Below are 19246 nucleotides of genomic sequence, written 5' to 3' on the forward strand. Positions count from 1 at the left end.
TAATTTGAAGAAAAAAAAATCTATATAGAAAATAAAAATAAATAGGAAAGAATATACATATATAATAAGGCTGTCAAATCGATGAATCATGATTAATCGCATCCAACATAAAAGTTTGTATATGTGCGATTAATCGATTTGACAGCCCTAATATATAATTAAATTTAAATATACTTTTATAAAAGTATATATAATTACAAAATAAGATATAAAGATGATAATTTTTCCCATTGCAGTGAGCAACAGAGAACTGGGGAAAAGAATGCAATAAAAAAAAAAAAATCTTAATGGTCCTAATAAATATCCTTCTTTTTCCTTTATGCAATAAAAATCTTATTTTGATCTTTTGATTCAGGCCGAAATATGACTCGGGCATTTCTTGACAGTTTTTGTGAGACTCAGCCATCTAGGTTTTGTTTTCTGTGTTTGTTGCTGAACTGCTATGACTCAAAATCACAGAGCATAGAAAGTATCACACCTATATTAATGTAATGTTTATTTTATTTTTTAAATTTTGGTCCTCACTAGATCAATGGCAGTTTAGTTACATAACTGACCTGGTCTGGAAATGTCAGTGACTGGGCTTTTGTGTGCAGGACGAACCGGAGTTCTTGAGGAGCTTCGAGAGAAAGAGAGAGACAGAGATGGTGAAGATGTACAAAATCGTGTGAATGAGAGAGGCTGATCATCTCTCCCACTCTCCTCGTCCCTTCTCTTTTCTCTGCATTACACTCTCTCGGAGCGCGATGGCTCTCTCCCTCTCGCTTGTTTGGCTGTACCCTGCTGAATCTCTTGAGATGGAACTGTTGAGCTCTGGCTGAGATTCTAAGGCAATGTCACATTACATATCAAAATGTACAACATCTATACATTGTGCAGTTGTGAGCGGAGGGTGAGATGTGTGGATGAGATGTGGCGTGTGGCGGCTCTATAGAACAGTGGCCTCCATCACTATGGCTGGATCCTCTATGTCAGCTTTACTCTGGACCATCCGTAACTCCAGCTGGGCCGGGCTGGGTCTTCTACCAGGACCTGCCATCTCTGAAAATACACAAGAGAGTGATGATTCAGTGATCATTCACTTACACTACTGCCTAAAGTCTGGGGTCGGTAAGATCTTTTAATGTTTTTGAAAGAAGTCTCTTATTCTCACCAAAACCTGCAACTTCAGTGTCACATGATCCTTCAGAAATCATGCTAATATGATTATTTACTGCTTAAGAAACTTGTGAGTGTTCAATGTTGAAAATAGTGTTTAATATTTTTGTGGAAACTGTACTATATATATATATATATATATATATATATATATATACTGTATATATCCCCCCCAAGACCTTTAATGAATGCAAAGTTTAAAATAACACCGTTTATTTGAACTATAAATTTTTTGTAACATTATAAATGTCTTTACACTCACTTTTGATCAACTTAATGCAACCTTGCTTAATAAAACTATTAATTTCTTTGCAAAAAAAAAAAATCTTACTGACCCCAAATTTTTGAACGGTAGAGTTTATACATAAACAGTGATAGTGATGTATGAATTACATGCTTAGTCTTTACAATGGCCATAACTGGCCACCGATGTAAGTGAATAAGTAAATATCCTATGATTGAGATTTTCATCATTTTAATTGGTTAAACATTTTTTGGGAATATAATTGCATGCAAGTACTTTGTAGTAATTTCTCCCCAATTTTAGAAAGTTTAATGGATTTCGTTACTTTATACTGATGCAAGATACCTGAAAAGCACTCATTTGTATTTTTTGTTCTTGGTTTTATTTTTGACTCAACATATTACTTGGAAAAAAATGTTTACTTAAAAGCATAGTTCACCCAAAAATGAATGTTCTGTCAGTATTTACTCACCTTCTTTCTTCTGTTGAACATAAAAGAAGATATTTTGAAGAATGCGGGTAAGCAAACAGTTGATGGACCCTAATGACTTCCATAGTATGGAAAAAAAAATGGCTATGGAAGTCAATGGGGACCAGCAGTTTGGTAACCCACATTCTTCAAAATATCTTCTTTTATGTTCAACAGAAGAAAGAAATTCATAAAGATCAACTTGAGGTAAATGATGACAGTACTTGTAGGCCTCATGCCACGTTTTTAATTTGTTAATGTTATTGTTTAATCTTTTAGATAAAAGAATGTTTAGTATTATATTAGTTTTTGCTGTTGATATCGCCTGAAGCTGAAAGTGTATTGACAACCCTACAACATGCATATCAAATACAAAGCTTTTGGCCGTTGTTTTACCATGGGCATAAGATATAGTCCTCTGAATGACATGGTGCATAACAGAGAAGGTCTTCTCGCATGCCGTCTGCGAAGAACAGAATAACAGAGAGAAAGAGACTTGATCAGCATTTTCTTACTACGCTGCATGATCACTGGGATGCGTTTCTGACACACTGATTTAATATATGCTGTACCTTCAGGTCTGTTGGGTAATGGTGAGTCCAGGCCAACAGCATAGCAGCAAACAGATCACCGGTCCCCACAAACACCGCATCCACCTTCGGCACCTCTATTCGGATCCGCTGGGTCGTCCTTGTACCATCAGGCATCACTGCACAAACATGCTTATTTTATTCTTCATTCGCTTCACAAGAACTTATCATACATGAACCAGCCCTGATCTTTAACCACTAGGCTACACAATCCCATGTAGGCACTTCAAATAAATACAAAAACATTAACATAAAAATATCTGAACTCATACGCATTCAAATATCTCTCATAATTGCAAATTTTGTCATTGGTCAAATCTGCACACAGTGATATTATCTTCCATTGTTCAGCAGTCTGACATGTTTTTAGATTCATGACAAAGTAATTTTGAGTTGCACAGGAAGCGCACACACTTACAAATGCGCTGACTGCCAAAAGACACCAGGAATCTGTCTCCGAGACGAGGGGGCAGATCAGAGCTGGTGATGACCACGGTGTCTGGACCCATCTTATGCAGCAGGTCCATCACCTGAACACACACACACACACACACACACACAGTCAGAGACCTCGACCGGGTGCCAGTAACATGTGAACAGCAATGTGCTTCGTTTCAGTTTTCAAAAGTTTCCAAAAATACAGACAACAGTCTTCAAAGTGTTCACAAAAAAGGGTGTAATAATAATAATGATATTCACATTACAGTAATAATAATATTAGTAGATAAAATAAGAATAATGATTTTAAACTACTACTATTACTATTACTTATCTTTTAGTATATTATTAGACAATATTAAGATAAGAACAAATTATTTTTATTATTTTAAAATATTATTACAACATATTTTTATTATTGTTCTTATATTTCTTATTATTATCAATAATAATAGCAATAACAACAACAACAATTATAATCATTATTATTATTTACATTACAACAATAATAATAATATATCATAATAATATATTAGATAATATAAGATATATGTATATATAAGATAATAAATTATTGACAATAATAATTTAATATTAGATCATAATAACAATAATAATGATAATACAGTAATAAATAATATATAATAAAATAACATATATAATATATAAGACAATAATAATTTATAACCCAAATGATAATAATAATAATTATTATCAATATTTTAAAATTAATTTATTACTAATTTAATATTAGATAATAACATTAATAATAATATACTAAGAAATAATATATATTAAAATAAATAGCTCTGATTATGAGGGCCATTTCTCATGTATGTATTTAAACTCACCTCCACAGCATCTTTCTCCGTGCTGATATTCTTCCCTGTCAACAACCTGGAATAAAGAACATGGACTTAGAAGCGTTGATGGCACACCAGTGTGATGTGAACAGCTGTTAGGCACTGAAGGTTCATGGGTAAATCCACAGCTGACCACTAGAGGGAACTACAATATCACTCTTCTGTCAGCAATCTTACTGAAGCAGGTGAGGGGCTAGAGAGGTTGGACATTTGCAGCACAGAAACATCCAATCACAAATAACACACACAAAGCTGTTAAGAGGAGGTATTCTACTCACTCAGCCTCAAACTGGTTGGGCGTGATGATATCGGCCACAGGCACCACTTTATTCTTGTACACGGGATGGAGATTCTGAGGAACATACTGCAAAAGGCAAAGAGTACTATGAGAAATAAATGTCACATTTTCCAAATTCTGTTTCCTGTATAATGAACAGAATGGGACAGAAGACAAAAAAATAAGGAAATCAGAATGAGAGGAACAAGAACACAAGTAAACTTACCATTGAACCATGGTCACCTAAGACAGGGTCACAAACTGAGAAAAACAGAGTAAAACTAGTTATACTTTAATGTGCAAGATTAATGTACACTAGCGTTCAAACGTTTGGGGTCGCGAAGACAAAGTTTTTCATGTTTTTTGAAAGAAGTCTCTTATGCTCACCAAGGCTGCATTTATTTGATCAAAGAAAACGGCAATATCAAGAAATGCAACCATTTTAAATATCTATTCGAATATATTTTTAAAATAGAATTTATTCTTATGTCAAAGCTGAATTTTCAGCATCATTACTCCAGTCTTCAGTGTCACATGATCCTTCAGAAATCATGCTAATATGCTGTTTTGCTGCTCAAGAAACATTTCCTATTATCAATGCTGAAAACGGTTGTGCTGCTTCATTTTTGTGGAAACTGTGATACGTTTTGATTCTTTGATCAACGGTAAAGTTCAAAATAACAGCATTAATTTGAAATAGAAATAATAAATGTTTGTAACATTATAAATGTCTTTGCCGTCACTTTTGATCAACATAACACATCCTGGCTGAATAAAAGTATGAATAAAAAAAAAAACGACCCCCAACTTTTTAACAGTAAACATGCTTGTAAAAACAATTTATAATGTAGAAAATCTATACAACTTTTATGTTAAGATAGGATGAAAGAGACTGAAAAACACTCACCATATACAAGGTTAGGATTGGCCCTCTTCAGCTCTTGAACAATGTCAACCACCATCTCCAGAAACGATGTATCTCTAGTGTAACCTGCAGTAATGGAAAGAGCAGAGCTTTGATCAATACTTTCTTCTTACCAACTACTATATACTGAAATATACTGACCACTCAGCACAAGCACTCAGCACAAAGAGCGACAGGTCAATCTCATTCTTTGTGCCTGAGAATTTTTCAACTGTTAAGCTGGATGCAATTTTGGAACTCAAACACATCAACGCATGCACTGTATCAAATGAAGTGAGTAACATAAATATCCACATTTATTTGGGCTGGGACAGCTCTGAAACTTCCAGGGCCACTCTCCAGCTACTGGTCATGTGGCGGCTCGGTCTCTCCAGTCAGGTAAATAACTCCTATATGTGACTCATCTGACCTTCACTGCTTTCATGATGTCCCAGTGTGTCACACACTGAATCGCACTGCGACAACACAAGCCACTAGTAAGAGAGGGATGCAGGAGGGTCCGACAGCAGTTCAAAGATTGACATTATAATAGTGCACTAGAAATAGAGCCTAGGCATTAAGACAGATGGTCAATATACAGGTGAGATACAGAATGAGTGCTTTGAAAACAAAACACTGACAGCCACCAAAATCAACTCGTTATATAAAGCCATCAATACAAGAAAACCACTTTTTCATGTGATTTTGAAATAGTCTGGTTTTGTTGTTAAAAGTAAATACACTACTGCTCAAAAGTTTGGGGTCTCTTATGCTCACCAAGGCTGCATTTATTTGATCAAAAATACAGTAAAAACAATAATATCGTAAATTATTATTACCATTTGAAATAATTGTTTTCCATTTTAACACATTTTAATGCTATTTATTCCTGTGATGCAAAGCTGAATTTTTCGCCAGTCTTCAGTGTCACATGATCCTTCAGAAATCTCTCTAATATGCGGATTTACTGCTCAAAAACATTTCTTATCATCATTCAAATGTTTTCAAGATTCCTTTATATAGAACAGAAATCTTCTGTAACATTATAAACAAAAGCATTAATTAAAAAAAAAAAAAAAAAACCTGACCCAAATATGTTTAATGGTAGCATACACTCAATAAGCAAACATTTCTTATCATCATTCAAATGTTTTCAAGATTCCTTTATATAGAACAGAAATCTTCTGTAACATTATAAACAAAAGCATTAATTAAAAAAAAAAAAAAAACCTGACCCAAATATGTTTAATGGTAGCATACACTCAATAAGCCACAGAACTACAGCTTATTTAAAAATAAAGCTATTTACATTTAAGCAAACTAAAATTTAAAAAGACTCATTGTTATAACCTATTTATGGTTAGATGGAGCTAAGCACATTTTTACTGTGTGAAAGGGTGTGTACACTACAGCCACAATGTAAACTATATCTCTGCTGGACTCCCTGTAGAAATACTTCACATGGCTCTCTATTCCTATGTTCTCCTTTTCCTCTTTACCCGTCCTGTGCTTTCCTCTCTTGCTTCTCCTCTCAAGGTGATGGTAAAGGAGAGCCCATGCACCAGAGACTTCTCGCTCGCTAACACACTCAATAGAGCACAACATCTCAGTCTGCGGTGCTCGTGTGAGACCTGCAGCTCTATGACCATGTGTCCTCTGCGCTCCCCTGGTGCTGATTAGCAGCGTTGTTAGAGAAGGAGAGAGATGTGATCACTTCCTCTCTGACTCCAGACAACACAACACAAACCTACTGGATGCACAAGACAAACAAATCAACTAGATTATTACATTTTCTGAAGAAAAGCGGCACTTGCCAATGCAACTTGGCTCCTGTGGGAGCTTCAATGACTGGCACTTTTTATACACCAGGTTGATTTTTAATACATCAAATTTGAACATTTTGACATGTCTTTATTTATTTTATATCTTTATATATATCGTTTTATTACTTTACTCTTGTTCCAGACCTTAAATCTAAGCTATGACAATCTATCATAAAACATTAAGTTGCCACAAAAACACTGTTTCAACACTGATAATAATAAGAAATGTTTCTTGAGCAGCACATCAGCATATTAGCATGATTTCTGAAGGATCATGTGACACTGAAGACTGGATGATGCTGAAAATTCAGCTTTGCATCACAGGAATACATTACATTTCAAAATATATTAAAATAAAACAGTTATTTAAAATTGTAATAATATTTCACAATATTACAGTTTAACAGTATTTTTGATCAAATAAACGTAGCCTTGTTGAACATGAGAGACTTCTTTCAAAAAACCCAAACTTTTGAATGATATTGTATATAAATATTTTACAAAAACTTTTTAACAACAATTTTGCAACTAATAAAGATATATCAGAATTCAGTGTAGCTGGTTACAATACTTGAGATGAAATAAGACATATGTGAAAAAATAAAAAAGGGAATAAAACTTATTACTACAAATTATTGTAATTGTTATTACATAAAAATAAAAAATAATGAATAAAATGTAATTATTATTAATTGTTCATGTTATTAATATTATTGCAATTTTGTTAAATTATGCAAAACGTAAAATACTATACAAAAATTTTATAAAATATTGTGCAAATATATATTTTTTTGAAAAACGTGAAAATATTGTACAAATATTATGCAAAGAAATGTGTATGTTTGGTATATATAACATTCCAGCAATTAAATTAAATAAACTGAAATGTAAACTGTTTAAACACACTTTCCCCCACTCTCACTAGTTTGTTTTCTAGAAATCCACAGAGCCCAAATTGCCTGTAGATGAAGATTTCTACACAGACAAAAGAGTTTCCTCTCTATGATATTATGATCTTTAGATATGGCACCGGGCTGTCCCTGGGGCCTCTAGGGTCCCACACAGGGCCCATGTGCATTGCTCTATGCCATCACAAAATGCCATCATTCCATTTTTTCATCCCTCAGCTCAAAAAAGCATGCAAATAATATCCACAGCAGTGTGCAGACAGAGTTGCACTGCCATGAATGGCAGTCAAAGAACTGACCTGTAAGTACATAGTCGTAGTGGTTGACGTTGTTGAGTTTGATCCCTTCATACAGGACATGAAGCTCATCTGCAGTCAAGACCTGTCCCTTCCAGTGAGAGTACCCTGAATAAAGACAGATCACACATCAAATACACAGAAATCAGATTCCAAATCCAGTATTGATACAGAGCGTCCGCTGACGTTCGAGACGCTACGAGCACGAAGATCTCGTTTGGTCACATGACACCTCCTGCACCTGCTCTCACATGTCTATGGGCTACGGACAGAAGCGCCACCGTTTCGTCAGACACCATTGCTGTTGCTGCGGGAGCTGTGATGTCACAATTCAGGTGAGTCACCGAGCTAATCACATGGTATGTTTCTTGTTGCTAAGAAACAGGACAGAGGAAAGCCTGAGGGGCTGAATGAAAAAGACGCATCATTGTAGCCTTGATGTGCATGTGTGTGTGTGTGTGTGTGTGTGTGTGTTTTGGGGAGAAGATGACTGCAAAGGGGAATCTGTGATAAGACGGGTGCTGTCGTCATCATTTCCTGTTGCCGCAACTCTGCAACCACAAACCTCTAATCCCAGTCACTTCACCCACACGTATAATACAGATACTATTTCACAGCAAATCACCATCAGAAGCTGCCGTGTGATCAGGTACATGCTGTTTCTACCCATAAGGCTTTGCAGCGCCCATTGATGTTGTGAACAGAGATGAAGGTCTGAACGTCACAATCTGTAAATATATTCCCAAGGTCAAACGATGAAGTCCTAGAGACTGGAGACCACCTTGCGGTAAGGCTGGACGATATGGCCAAAATTGATATCACGATATATTTCTTAATTCCGATATCGATATGAACACTATTTATCTGAAATAGAAATCTTTTGTAACATTATAAATGCCTTTACCTTGCGGTCACATCAACAGGCAGAAACTACTTTTAGATGCTGATTACCAAAAAATGTTAACAGAATAATGATGACTATTACTTATCATGACTAACACATGCTGTGTCTTGAGTAAGAAATTTATTCTAAACGTGGCTGGAAGAAAAATAAGTGCTCAGTCTGATGTTTCAGAAACTCAGTTAAATGTTTGTACATTAACTAGAGATGGCCAATTAACAGGTCAATGGACACTGTTACCTCTATAAACTAACGTGTAAACTAACTTGCATCAACAATGATACACCAAAAGTTAGGGGTCAGTAAGTTTTTTTTTTTTTTTAAATGTTACTTTTCCAACAAAGGGTGCATTAAATTGATCAAGAGTTTTACGTTGTAGCAAACAATAAAAAGTACATTTCAAATAAATCGTTTTCAAGTTTCAGTTTATTTATATAGCACGTATAAAACAGCCACACGGCTGACCAAAGTGCTGTACAGAAATTCAAAATAGTAAAAAGAATATAAAAATCTGCACAACTACACAATTAAACAGGGTCTCGCCTTAAAAATAAAATAAGTAAATATATTAATAACACAAGAGAAACGAAGTATAAACCCATAAAAGACTAAGCAAAGACCATAATAGAAAATTATTTGTAAGCCAAACAAAACAGATATGTTTTTAGGAGAGATTTAAAAGTGGACAGAGAAGGGGCAAGTCTAATCTCTAAAGGGAGGCTATTCCACAGCCGCGGCCCAACCACTGAAAAAGCACGATCCCCTCTACGTTTGAGTCTGGATTGTGGGACTAGAAGAAGATTCTGATCACTGGATCTTAAGCGTCTGGATGGAGTATATGGGTATAGTAATTCAGATAAATAAATAGGGGCTAGATCATTTAAAGATTTATATACAAATAAAAGAATTTTAAAATCAATTCTGAATTTAATAGGCAGCCAATGAAGGGTCCGCAAAATTGGAGTGATGTGAGCACTTTTGCGGCTATTATGAAGGAATCTGGCAGCAGCATTTTGAACTAGTTGAAGGCGATCAATTGATGACTTAGAACTACCACAGTATAGTGAGTTGCAGTAGTCTAAGCGTGAGGTGATAAAAGCATGAACAGCCATCTCTAAAGTTTTATGATTTAAGAAAGGTTTGATTTTTGATAGCAGGCGAAGTTGATAAAAGCACGCTTTAAATGTCAAATCCTGATAAAAGCACGTCTTAAATGTCAAATCCTGACTTTTTTTTTAAACTATGGTTTCCAAAAAAAATATTTGGAATAAATTACATCTTAAAATATATTTTAAAAAAGCAGTTATTTTGTATTATAATAATACTTCACAACATTTTTGTATTTTTAATTGCATAAATGCAGACTTGGTAAGCATTAGAGACACAGCAAAAATCTTACAGACTGCAAACTTTTGAACTGTATTTTATGGCCAATAACTAATAAATGGCTGATGTAATAAATTTATAAACCTTTTTTATTAAAAAATAAATAAATAAATCACACCACTAAAAAAATTAAATAGTTACAAGCGAATTCTGCTATCACAACATTATAATGAGCAGCAGAAAATGGACAAATATTCCATTTGAAATGTGATACAGAAAAAAAAAAAATGTTTGAATGAGAAAAAGGGCTCATAATAATAAAGCAGGGAAATATCCAATATCATCCAATAATGATCAAACTGCCAACATCAAATAACCAATACTGTGCCAATATATTGCATTCCTACCAAAAAGTCAATTTTGTAAAAGGTAAATTAAACATTTTTGATTTATAAATGGAATCATAATACTGCTTCTGGCCTAAGACGACTCAAATGCTGAATTACAATCAGACCATTTTTCTCTTCAGCTTAAAATTAACATCATGGACACTGAGACGAGCCTGAATCATCTGGAAAAAGTCTAGTGTACCTTCTAAACTCCAGAAGTACCCAGTAGTACCCAAGAAATAAGTAATGAAGGACATGACAACAAACACAGTACTACTTTATTCAGCCTAATTTTTTAGATGATTTGCCCCTTCAAACTGCCCATCCATTCACTCTAAACCAGTTACCCATGATTTCAATTGGCCATGTGCTGAAACCACAGTGCTGCTGGGACTGCTAAAGACTCGATATACAAACAAATTCAGGCCTAGTGTGGTCCACAGGCCTAAACCACATACCTACATGACTACAACAAAATCCCGATGAGAATCTCTCCACAGTGCAGCACGCAGACCCCTGGTACTCAGTTAAACTAAGTACGCCAGCAGCGCACGAGTCTGTGTCCCTCCATCTATAGCCTTAAATGCTTTAAAAAAAAAAAAACTCAAGTGGCTAAAGACAACGTTGCAGCCCTGAGGAGAAGAAAGCATCCAAGGAGAGAGGGAGGCCAGTCACAGGGCAACAGCCTACAGCAGGTTGTGCCACGTGTTGTTTAGACCACTGATCCGAGGCCAGTTAGGGTTATTCTACTTACGTGCTTTGAAACGGGATGTGTTATAAGAAGCTGGTCCAGAAATTGTGTTTGGGAAGTTTAGCAGTGATGGATAAACATGTGACACCTGTGTATAGCAGTTCTGGGTCACCAGAGGGAACTTTTCTAGTACTATATCATTTTTTTCTCTCTCACACAGACTTCTTTAAAGGGTAGGGACAGTTTATTTATTTGGATCCCCATTAGCTATGCCCTAAGGCATTGCTAGTCTTCCTGGGGTCCACACAACACTTAACATTCATACATTATTACATACATTAAAAAATAAAAAGTTAAATACATTCTCCACATTCCAAAGCATCTCTATAAACATTTCTTCTACCCTTTTAATATGGACACTGGAGTATTAAGTTCAGAAAAAAAATGAAAAGGATGTAATTTTCATTCATAATGAATTGTAAATGAACAGGAAGAGGAGATGCAAATCACCATTATAAAACAAGTAGTCTGTTTGAATCATGCACTATATTCCAAGTCTTCTGAAGTCAAGGTATGGTCACATTAAAATTTTGTGGGCAAAAAAAGGGTCCACTGTCTATTGTCAATAGTGCAGCGATGTATGAAGCACAGCTCACACAGAAGTCATTTTCAAGCCAAGCAGCTTTCTGTTTGGTCATCGTGGCAAATTCATGTGACCAACTTGAACTTGTTGCAAAATCTGCATGGAAAAATCATTAACCCTTATGCAAAATTCCCAATTGTGTGGATTCCTAGTATTGAAACGACTGGATTTACCCATGAAAATAGCTTTGTGCGACATATGATTTAAGAACATTTAAGTCATTACTGATCTTCCTGCGAGTTGCATTTAAAAACAGGGTTGCAAAGGGGTGGAAAATGTCCTGTAAATTTCCAGAAAATTTCAAAAATTTACCAGAAATTTTCCACCTCTTTGCAACTGGATCAGTCCGATTTATGAACAAATCATTCAGACCAATTTTGTGAATTCAACAAACTGATTCATTTAAAAGGTTCAACTTAAGTGCAATTCATGAACCAGAAAATATTCTTATGAACTTACTGCTTCAAAAGACTTGGAATATAACACAGTCATGTAGACTTCATTTTTCATGTTTTTTTCCTCTTTTGCGTCATGTGGGAGAGCATGAGGGGCAGTAAAAAAAGAACAAAAGAATTCAGCAGCATTCTGCTCTTGAGCAAAAAGGTCTCAATCAGAACATAATAGATATGATTTAAAGGATCAGATTTGAAGTGCACAATCCAAAGATGAGAAAACATATCACAATAATCCTACTCTCTTGAAGTACAAGGATCAGTGCTTGGTCTGTTTGGACAGCTCACTAACTGCACTTTTCTACTCGCACACAGCTCAAAATGAACTGCCACACCATGTGAATGCAATATGCATTAAGCACTTCAATGAAGCATCTGTTTCTGTCCTCTTGACAGTAAGACAGGTCAACATAGTGAGGTCAAGGTGCACTACAGTGCATTTGCAAATGAAATATACTGCAAGAATATGAAAATGCATTTGGGCACTCCGCACAAGTGATATCCGATAACTGATCAAAACTTGTGATCTTAAATCAAAAACCATCTGAATAAAAATGCCTCAAATGTCTAATGCCTCAAACCCTTATATGTAAATACTGTGACTGGCTGAAATGTTCAGAAACCGTTGAACATTTCAGCCAATGTTCACAATTTGTTCATCTGGTAAGCATTATTAATCAAAGTCATTATAACAAGTATATTTTTAATTAGGTGTTCACAACCTGATCAGTCCACACAGCTGTTGTTTGGGGCTGCATTTCCATCTGGCCCTAATTATGACATCATACAGTAACCGATTCTACTCGGCTCATGTGTGACATCATAATAACAAATATGCTTCCACAACATTTTAAACACTTATACCTTTACATTTAATAATTAGCAGATTTTACAAATGAGGACAAGACAAGCAGACTTTGAGACACTGTATCCAAAGTGAACCATATAACTACTTTTATCTAAAATACTTTCAAATGACATTGCTTCACAGTGACAAGCTGTTATCCAAACATCAGCAGAATATGTGTGTCAGCCTACCTGTGTGGTTGGAGAACTGAACAGAGTTGATCGAGTCCACCTCAAACCCCAAGACCTGAAACACACACACAAACACAAACATGAAAACATGAAAAGAAGCTCATTCAGAGAGTAACACAGTTACATTAAAAGACTCACACGGGCCTGTGATAGTCAGAATAAGAATACATAATATACTTACACAGAACCATATACTAGGGGTGGCGAACGTCGGTCCTGGAGAGCCACAGTCCTGCAGAGCTTTGCTCCAACCTTGATAAAAACTCACCTGCCTCTAGCTTTCCAAACCTTACACTTGATTAGCTTGTTCAGGTGGGGTTGATAAGGACTGTGGCTCTCCAGGACCAATGTTGGCCACCCCTTCTATAAACCATTTTTATACAATATGACATTATTAACATTCACATGGTTAACCATTGTATTTGCATCCAATGCAACTGGTAACTTTAACAGTTTCTATTCTGCTAGGCTCCATCCATTGTAAATGCTATTTAAAATAGTCAAGCTATATAACGTTTAAGTGTCTCAGCTGCATATTTATGAAAGTCTAGCATATGCTTTTAACATCCTAAATGATAACACATGCATATTTGATGTTTTTAAGGTAGAGAGCTCAAAAGGTGCTGCAAATGAGTCATAGTATTTTGAAAGTTAACACTTTCATAATATTGGCCTACTGGGGTTCGATTATGTCAAGGAAAACACATTTGAAGGGAAAATAAAGGGTAATTTCATATATGATTTGCAGCAGCACTATTTGTAGCATTTGGGGTCTGTGGGACACAGAACTCAGTTATGATCAACATTCATCTGGTTATTATGGGTAACTAACAGCTTTTCTATCTGCTAGGTTCAATCCATAGTATAAATACAATATAATTAAAAGTTTAAGTGTCTAGGTATGCTTTTAAATAAATAGCTTCCTAAATGATCACACTAATAACACAAGTATAGTTGGTATCAAGTTCCAGAGCTCAAAAGATGATGCATTGTATTGTATTTTATACTTAGGGGTGTACTCACTTTTGTGGCCAGCAGTTTAGACATTAATGGTTGTGTGTTGAGTTATTTTGAGGGGACAGCAAATTTACACTGTTATACAAGCTGTACACTCACTACTTATCATTGTAGCAAAGTGTAATTTCTTCAGTGTTGTCACATGAAGAGAGAGAGAGAGAGCACGAGAGCGAGCGAGAGAGAGAGAACAAGCGAGAGAGCGAGAGCGAGCCACAAAACCAGTCATAAGCAGCACGGATATATTTGTAGCAATAGCCAACAATACATTGTATGGGACAACATTATCAATTTTTCTTTTATGCCAAAAATCATTAGGATAATAAGTAAAGATCATGTTCCATGAAGATATTTTTTTAATTTTCTACCGTAAATATATCAAAACTTAATTTTTGATTAGTAATATGCACTGCTAAGAACTTCATTTGGACAAATTTAAAGACAATTTTCTCAATATTTAGATTTTTTGCACCCTCAGATTCCAGTTTTTCAAATAGTTGTATCTCAGCCAAATATTGTTCTACTAATTTAAAAAAAAATTGACTCTTATGACTGGTTTTGTGGTCCAGGGTCACACACACACACACACACACACACATACAGATATAGATGAAAGATACATACAGGAAAATGAAAGGTTAACTTCACTTACTAGTAGCACTATTAATAGTATTTACATCACGTACAGATTTGGGTTTTTGGGAACCCAAACATAAAGACATTTCCAAAACATGAGGGTTAATCTAGCACTCTCTGACTCAAAAGTCACACGCTGACTCAAAAGTTTAAAGATGAAACATTAAAACGCAGGATGCGCGAGCGTGGGTTTTAGACACGGCTGGAAGAGCCTTGGAAAGAAAAATGTCACGATTTCGCTGGAATTGAATTGAGTGTCCCGGCTGTGACGTCAGTCTGGGAAACGTACGCCAGCAGCGCGAGCGTGCAGAAGAGGGGCTCGAGTCACAAGAAGAGCCGCTTTCTGATGGCATGATGACAGCTGGAGACATTCAAAACCTAATGAGCCCGATTTAATGGTTTGGACGCGGCGCGATCCCTCATGCCAAATGATCTATCAGAAACCGAGATTCAACGATATCCCAATCATTTCTGGTGATGATTAACGTTGATTAACGGCAGTGTTTTGACAGCACGAGCCTCTTAACCAGAGCTTTAAGTTTTTGTGACAATCAGTTAACCAAGTTACTATTAATAGGAGCATATTTTAAATTCAGCCTCGTATATCACTGCAACCAGCATCAAGAGGCCAAGTTCTGGAAATGCAATAGTCTAGATTTGGCATAAGGGAAGTTTACTACATAAAAACCTCAAATTGCACAAGAACAGCATGCAAGGGAATGTTGACCATGTGACCTTTCCTTTCTCCAGCAGCAGCACGCTGTCATGCACCATAACATAACAGTTATCACGAGTGTATCGTGCCGCTCCAGCCGTCGCGAGCCTCGGATGAACGATGCTCACCTGTAACGGAAAGGATGCGGATTTATTTCCCACGTATCCTCTCACGACATGACTCTGAATCGACAGCACTCGGCACTCCATGTCGCGCTCAGTTAAAGTTGTTTTAGACGCTCCAGAATGTCAGGCGATTGAGGGGCAGCGGCGAACCGGAGAGGTGCTTTTCTTTCCTATTTAAATCCAGATTAGGATCCGTGGTGGCAAGTTCTCTAGCCAGACAGAGAAATGAAGGACATTCACACTGGAGACGCTCATTGGCAGCGAGCGCAACTACTCAGGCATCCTGAGGGGGCACCTAAAATCCACTGACATCACGACGACGCTCGTGTCCGCCGTGGGCTAGATTTATCATGCATTGAGATAGAGAAGAATGGGTTGAGGAAATCAATGTGAATCCGTCATATAAACCAAGGTGAACCCTCAATAAATCCAGATTGCGTTGGGAATTATGAGTATTAGGAAATGCTGGATTTATATGGAAGATAAATGTATGCATTTATTGTCTTTCGCTTATTTTTGAGAAACGACGCAGTTTGTGCACTCCTTAAGAAATGGCGTGTTATACAGCGATGGATTAGCGCAATAAACCGAAGTCTGTAGAGTTGCGGAAGTGGGGTCCTTCTACACAAAGACGCGCTCTAGAATCCTCCAATCGTTAGCGCAGTCGGCGGTGACGTCAAGCCGTGAATGGGTGATGTTTGACGTCACCGCTGTCGGCAACCTGTGATGTCTATCCGCCTCTATCCATGAAAATTAATTCTGGTGCTTTATTCTTTTTTCTTTAATAAATTGTTTTAAATTCAATTTTAAGTGTCCCTTGAACAAACAAACAATAAATAAATAAAATGTCTCAGTAATTTACTTAATGCGTCCCCTAAATTACCAACTATATTATAATTGTACTGATTTACATATGTCACCCTAAAGCCTACTGTATCATATTTGATAGGCTAAGTGTTGTGTTATCTGAAAGATACGATTAAGATAAGATTATACGTTTTTGAAAGTAAAAAGCCTTTTAGTAGCCTATAATTGTAAAAATGTCCACCTTCAGGTCGTGGTGTACCTGTCTTTTTGCTGTGAAATTTTTCAATGAAAGTATAAAAGAATAACTTTTATATTGGTATTAATATTTCAAGATGACAACTTAGGTTTAGGCTACTTGATTATTTATTTATTTCAGAATCAGATGTCAAAATCAGATTTTTGTGTAACATTCATTTGTATTTCTCAGTTATGTATTGTATTATGTTTTCCCCTGACAATAAAAACTACAGAGCTTTGATCATAACACTAAGCATATAAATATCTTAAGACATATTATTGGGAGATATAGAGTGACAACTCATATGTATAAAGATCTCCATTTACATTACAAGCTATCAGAATTTCATTTGGCCATATAAATAACAACATCTGCAACAAACTGCATATTTTTGCTCAGTTTGGGCCTCTGAATAAAACGGAGGTGTATGATATGAGAATATGAGTTCCATATTCTCATATCATACTACATGAGCCATAAAAGACAACAAAAATGCATTTCAAATCAATTAGATCTTTCTGACTATTATTTCATATATCAGGCTTTAGAGGGTTAATACATATTCTTTTGAATATTTATGGTATAAAACCACTATCCTAAATGCCCTATGTACTTTATTGTCCACTGAAACTAAAATATTCTGACTCGTATGCAAAGCCTCAGGTCAGGACTATTTTTGGACAGGTGGGCTGGCAGCTTCAGGCTTTAGTTCATCTTTTTTATCTTTGGCATGTTGCCTACCTCACTATGAATCTAAACGTACGAGGTCAGAGCGGTTTGTCTGGCCTCAGTGACAGGTGAGATACTGAGAGAATGTTTCTCTACCCCTTTTCTAAGGTGCTACAAAGAATGATCGAATATGAATCATTTAAAGAGCTATCTAAATGATAACATATGTATAAAATAAAGCAAACTCTGAGGGACTAGCTCTAATCTCACCCCTAAAAGTAACAATGTCTTATTTTCTAGAGTGAAATACTATTTTCCTTTATTTATCAGCCACATTTCCTTTTGAGTAATTGTCCTTAAGACAATTGATTTTGTGTCTGGGGATATTTTTGTGCACATTTTGCACAAGTGTAACTAAGTATAGAAACACACTCCCACATAATATGGACTCCGATATGTATTTTAAAATAATTTTAATAAGTGATCAGAAACATTTCAAGGCTGAATGAACTGTTTCTCATACAAAATAATGAATTTGTTATAATATACATGTCATGTTACTTTTTCATGATGAGAGATGAATAATTTAGCCTATATTTTATTAAAGGGGTCATATGATGTGATTTCAATTTTTCCTTTCTCTTTGGAGTGTTACAAGCTCTTGGTGCATAAAGAAGATCTGTAAAGTTGCAAAGACTAAAGTCTCAAATCCAAAGAGATATTCTTTATAAAAGTTAAGACTCGTCCACGCCTTCCTAAAACGCCTCGTTCTAACACGCCCCCACATATCTACCTCACTATGTGGGAAGATTTGCATAACCACCATTAACAGACCACTGGTCAATGTGTTGCTCATGGCTGAAAATGAATGATCTGGATCTTCCACTGGAGGCAATAGTTAGTAAAGTTTTGAAACTATAAATGCCACTGGATATTTGGCCTCTGTTTCTGTCAGTCTATGGCTGCTGAGTCAAACGCATCTCAGATTATCCAGTAGCCGTGACTGCGCGCGAGAGAGGGAGGACCGGATTATAACCGCGCAAAATTCGGTTCCTTTATCACACAAACGTGTGAATCGTCACTGCAACAGAGCCCACTTCACCCGTAACGACCGAGAAGACCGCTGACTCATGAACAGCTGCCTAAAAGCCCGAGCAACGACGATGCGTCATGCAGCGCCAGATGCTTTAGTGACATCTGCTGGTGAGAACGCGACGGTGCGTGTATCCGTCTCAGGATCACTGGAAGTTATAATTGATCATTTAATTTAATTAATAATAATAATTTATGCATTTAGCAGACGCTTTTATCCAAAAGCGACTTACAGTGCATTCAGGCTATACATTTTTTACCAGTATGTTCTAATGTATCTCAGAAACACGGCGTAAAAAAAGACACCAGGACACCAGATACAGCTCTCAGAGCATGATGGAAAACTAACAAGGGTTCTCAGTATTAGTCTGATGTAATGACACTCGTTAACTGTGTCACCCACATAATGAACAACCTGAACAAATCCAATGATTTGTAGATTCAATGACATTTCATTTAATCATTTGTCATTTGATGACAAAAAGACATTTCATTACACGTTGAATATGCTTGAGTATACAATTTAAATCATCGAGCTTC

The 19246-nt window shown here is 36.1% G+C and overlaps 1 protein-coding gene across 1 annotated transcript; it reads right to left on the reverse strand.

Annotated features, from left to right (window-relative positions):
• Positions 1-257: 257 nt before the first annotated feature.
• On the reverse strand, positions 258-16643 carry LOC107746277 (pyridoxal kinase-like). The gene is made up of 11 exons (XM_016560412.1): positions 15904-16643; positions 13411-13465; positions 7974-8078; positions 4947-5030; positions 4266-4300; positions 4041-4126; positions 3751-3796; positions 2880-2991; positions 2444-2580; positions 2268-2334; positions 258-1041 (listed from the first exon to the last, which is right to left on the reverse strand). Exons 1-11 carry the CDS (start codon positions 15982-15984, stop codon positions 929-931), a joined length of 921 nt encoding a protein of 306 aa, XP_016415898.1. The 5' UTR covers positions 15985-16643; the 3' UTR covers positions 258-928.
• Between the last annotated feature and the right edge of the window lie 2603 nt (positions 16644-19246).

The sequence above is a fragment of the Sinocyclocheilus rhinocerous genome, unplaced genomic scaffold (assembly GCF_001515625.1).
Source record: "Sinocyclocheilus rhinocerous isolate Xijiao unplaced genomic scaffold, SAMN03320098_v1.1 scaffold798, whole genome shotgun sequence".
NCBI classification, from domain to species: domain Eukaryota; kingdom Metazoa; phylum Chordata; class Actinopteri; order Cypriniformes; family Cyprinidae; genus Sinocyclocheilus; species Sinocyclocheilus rhinocerous.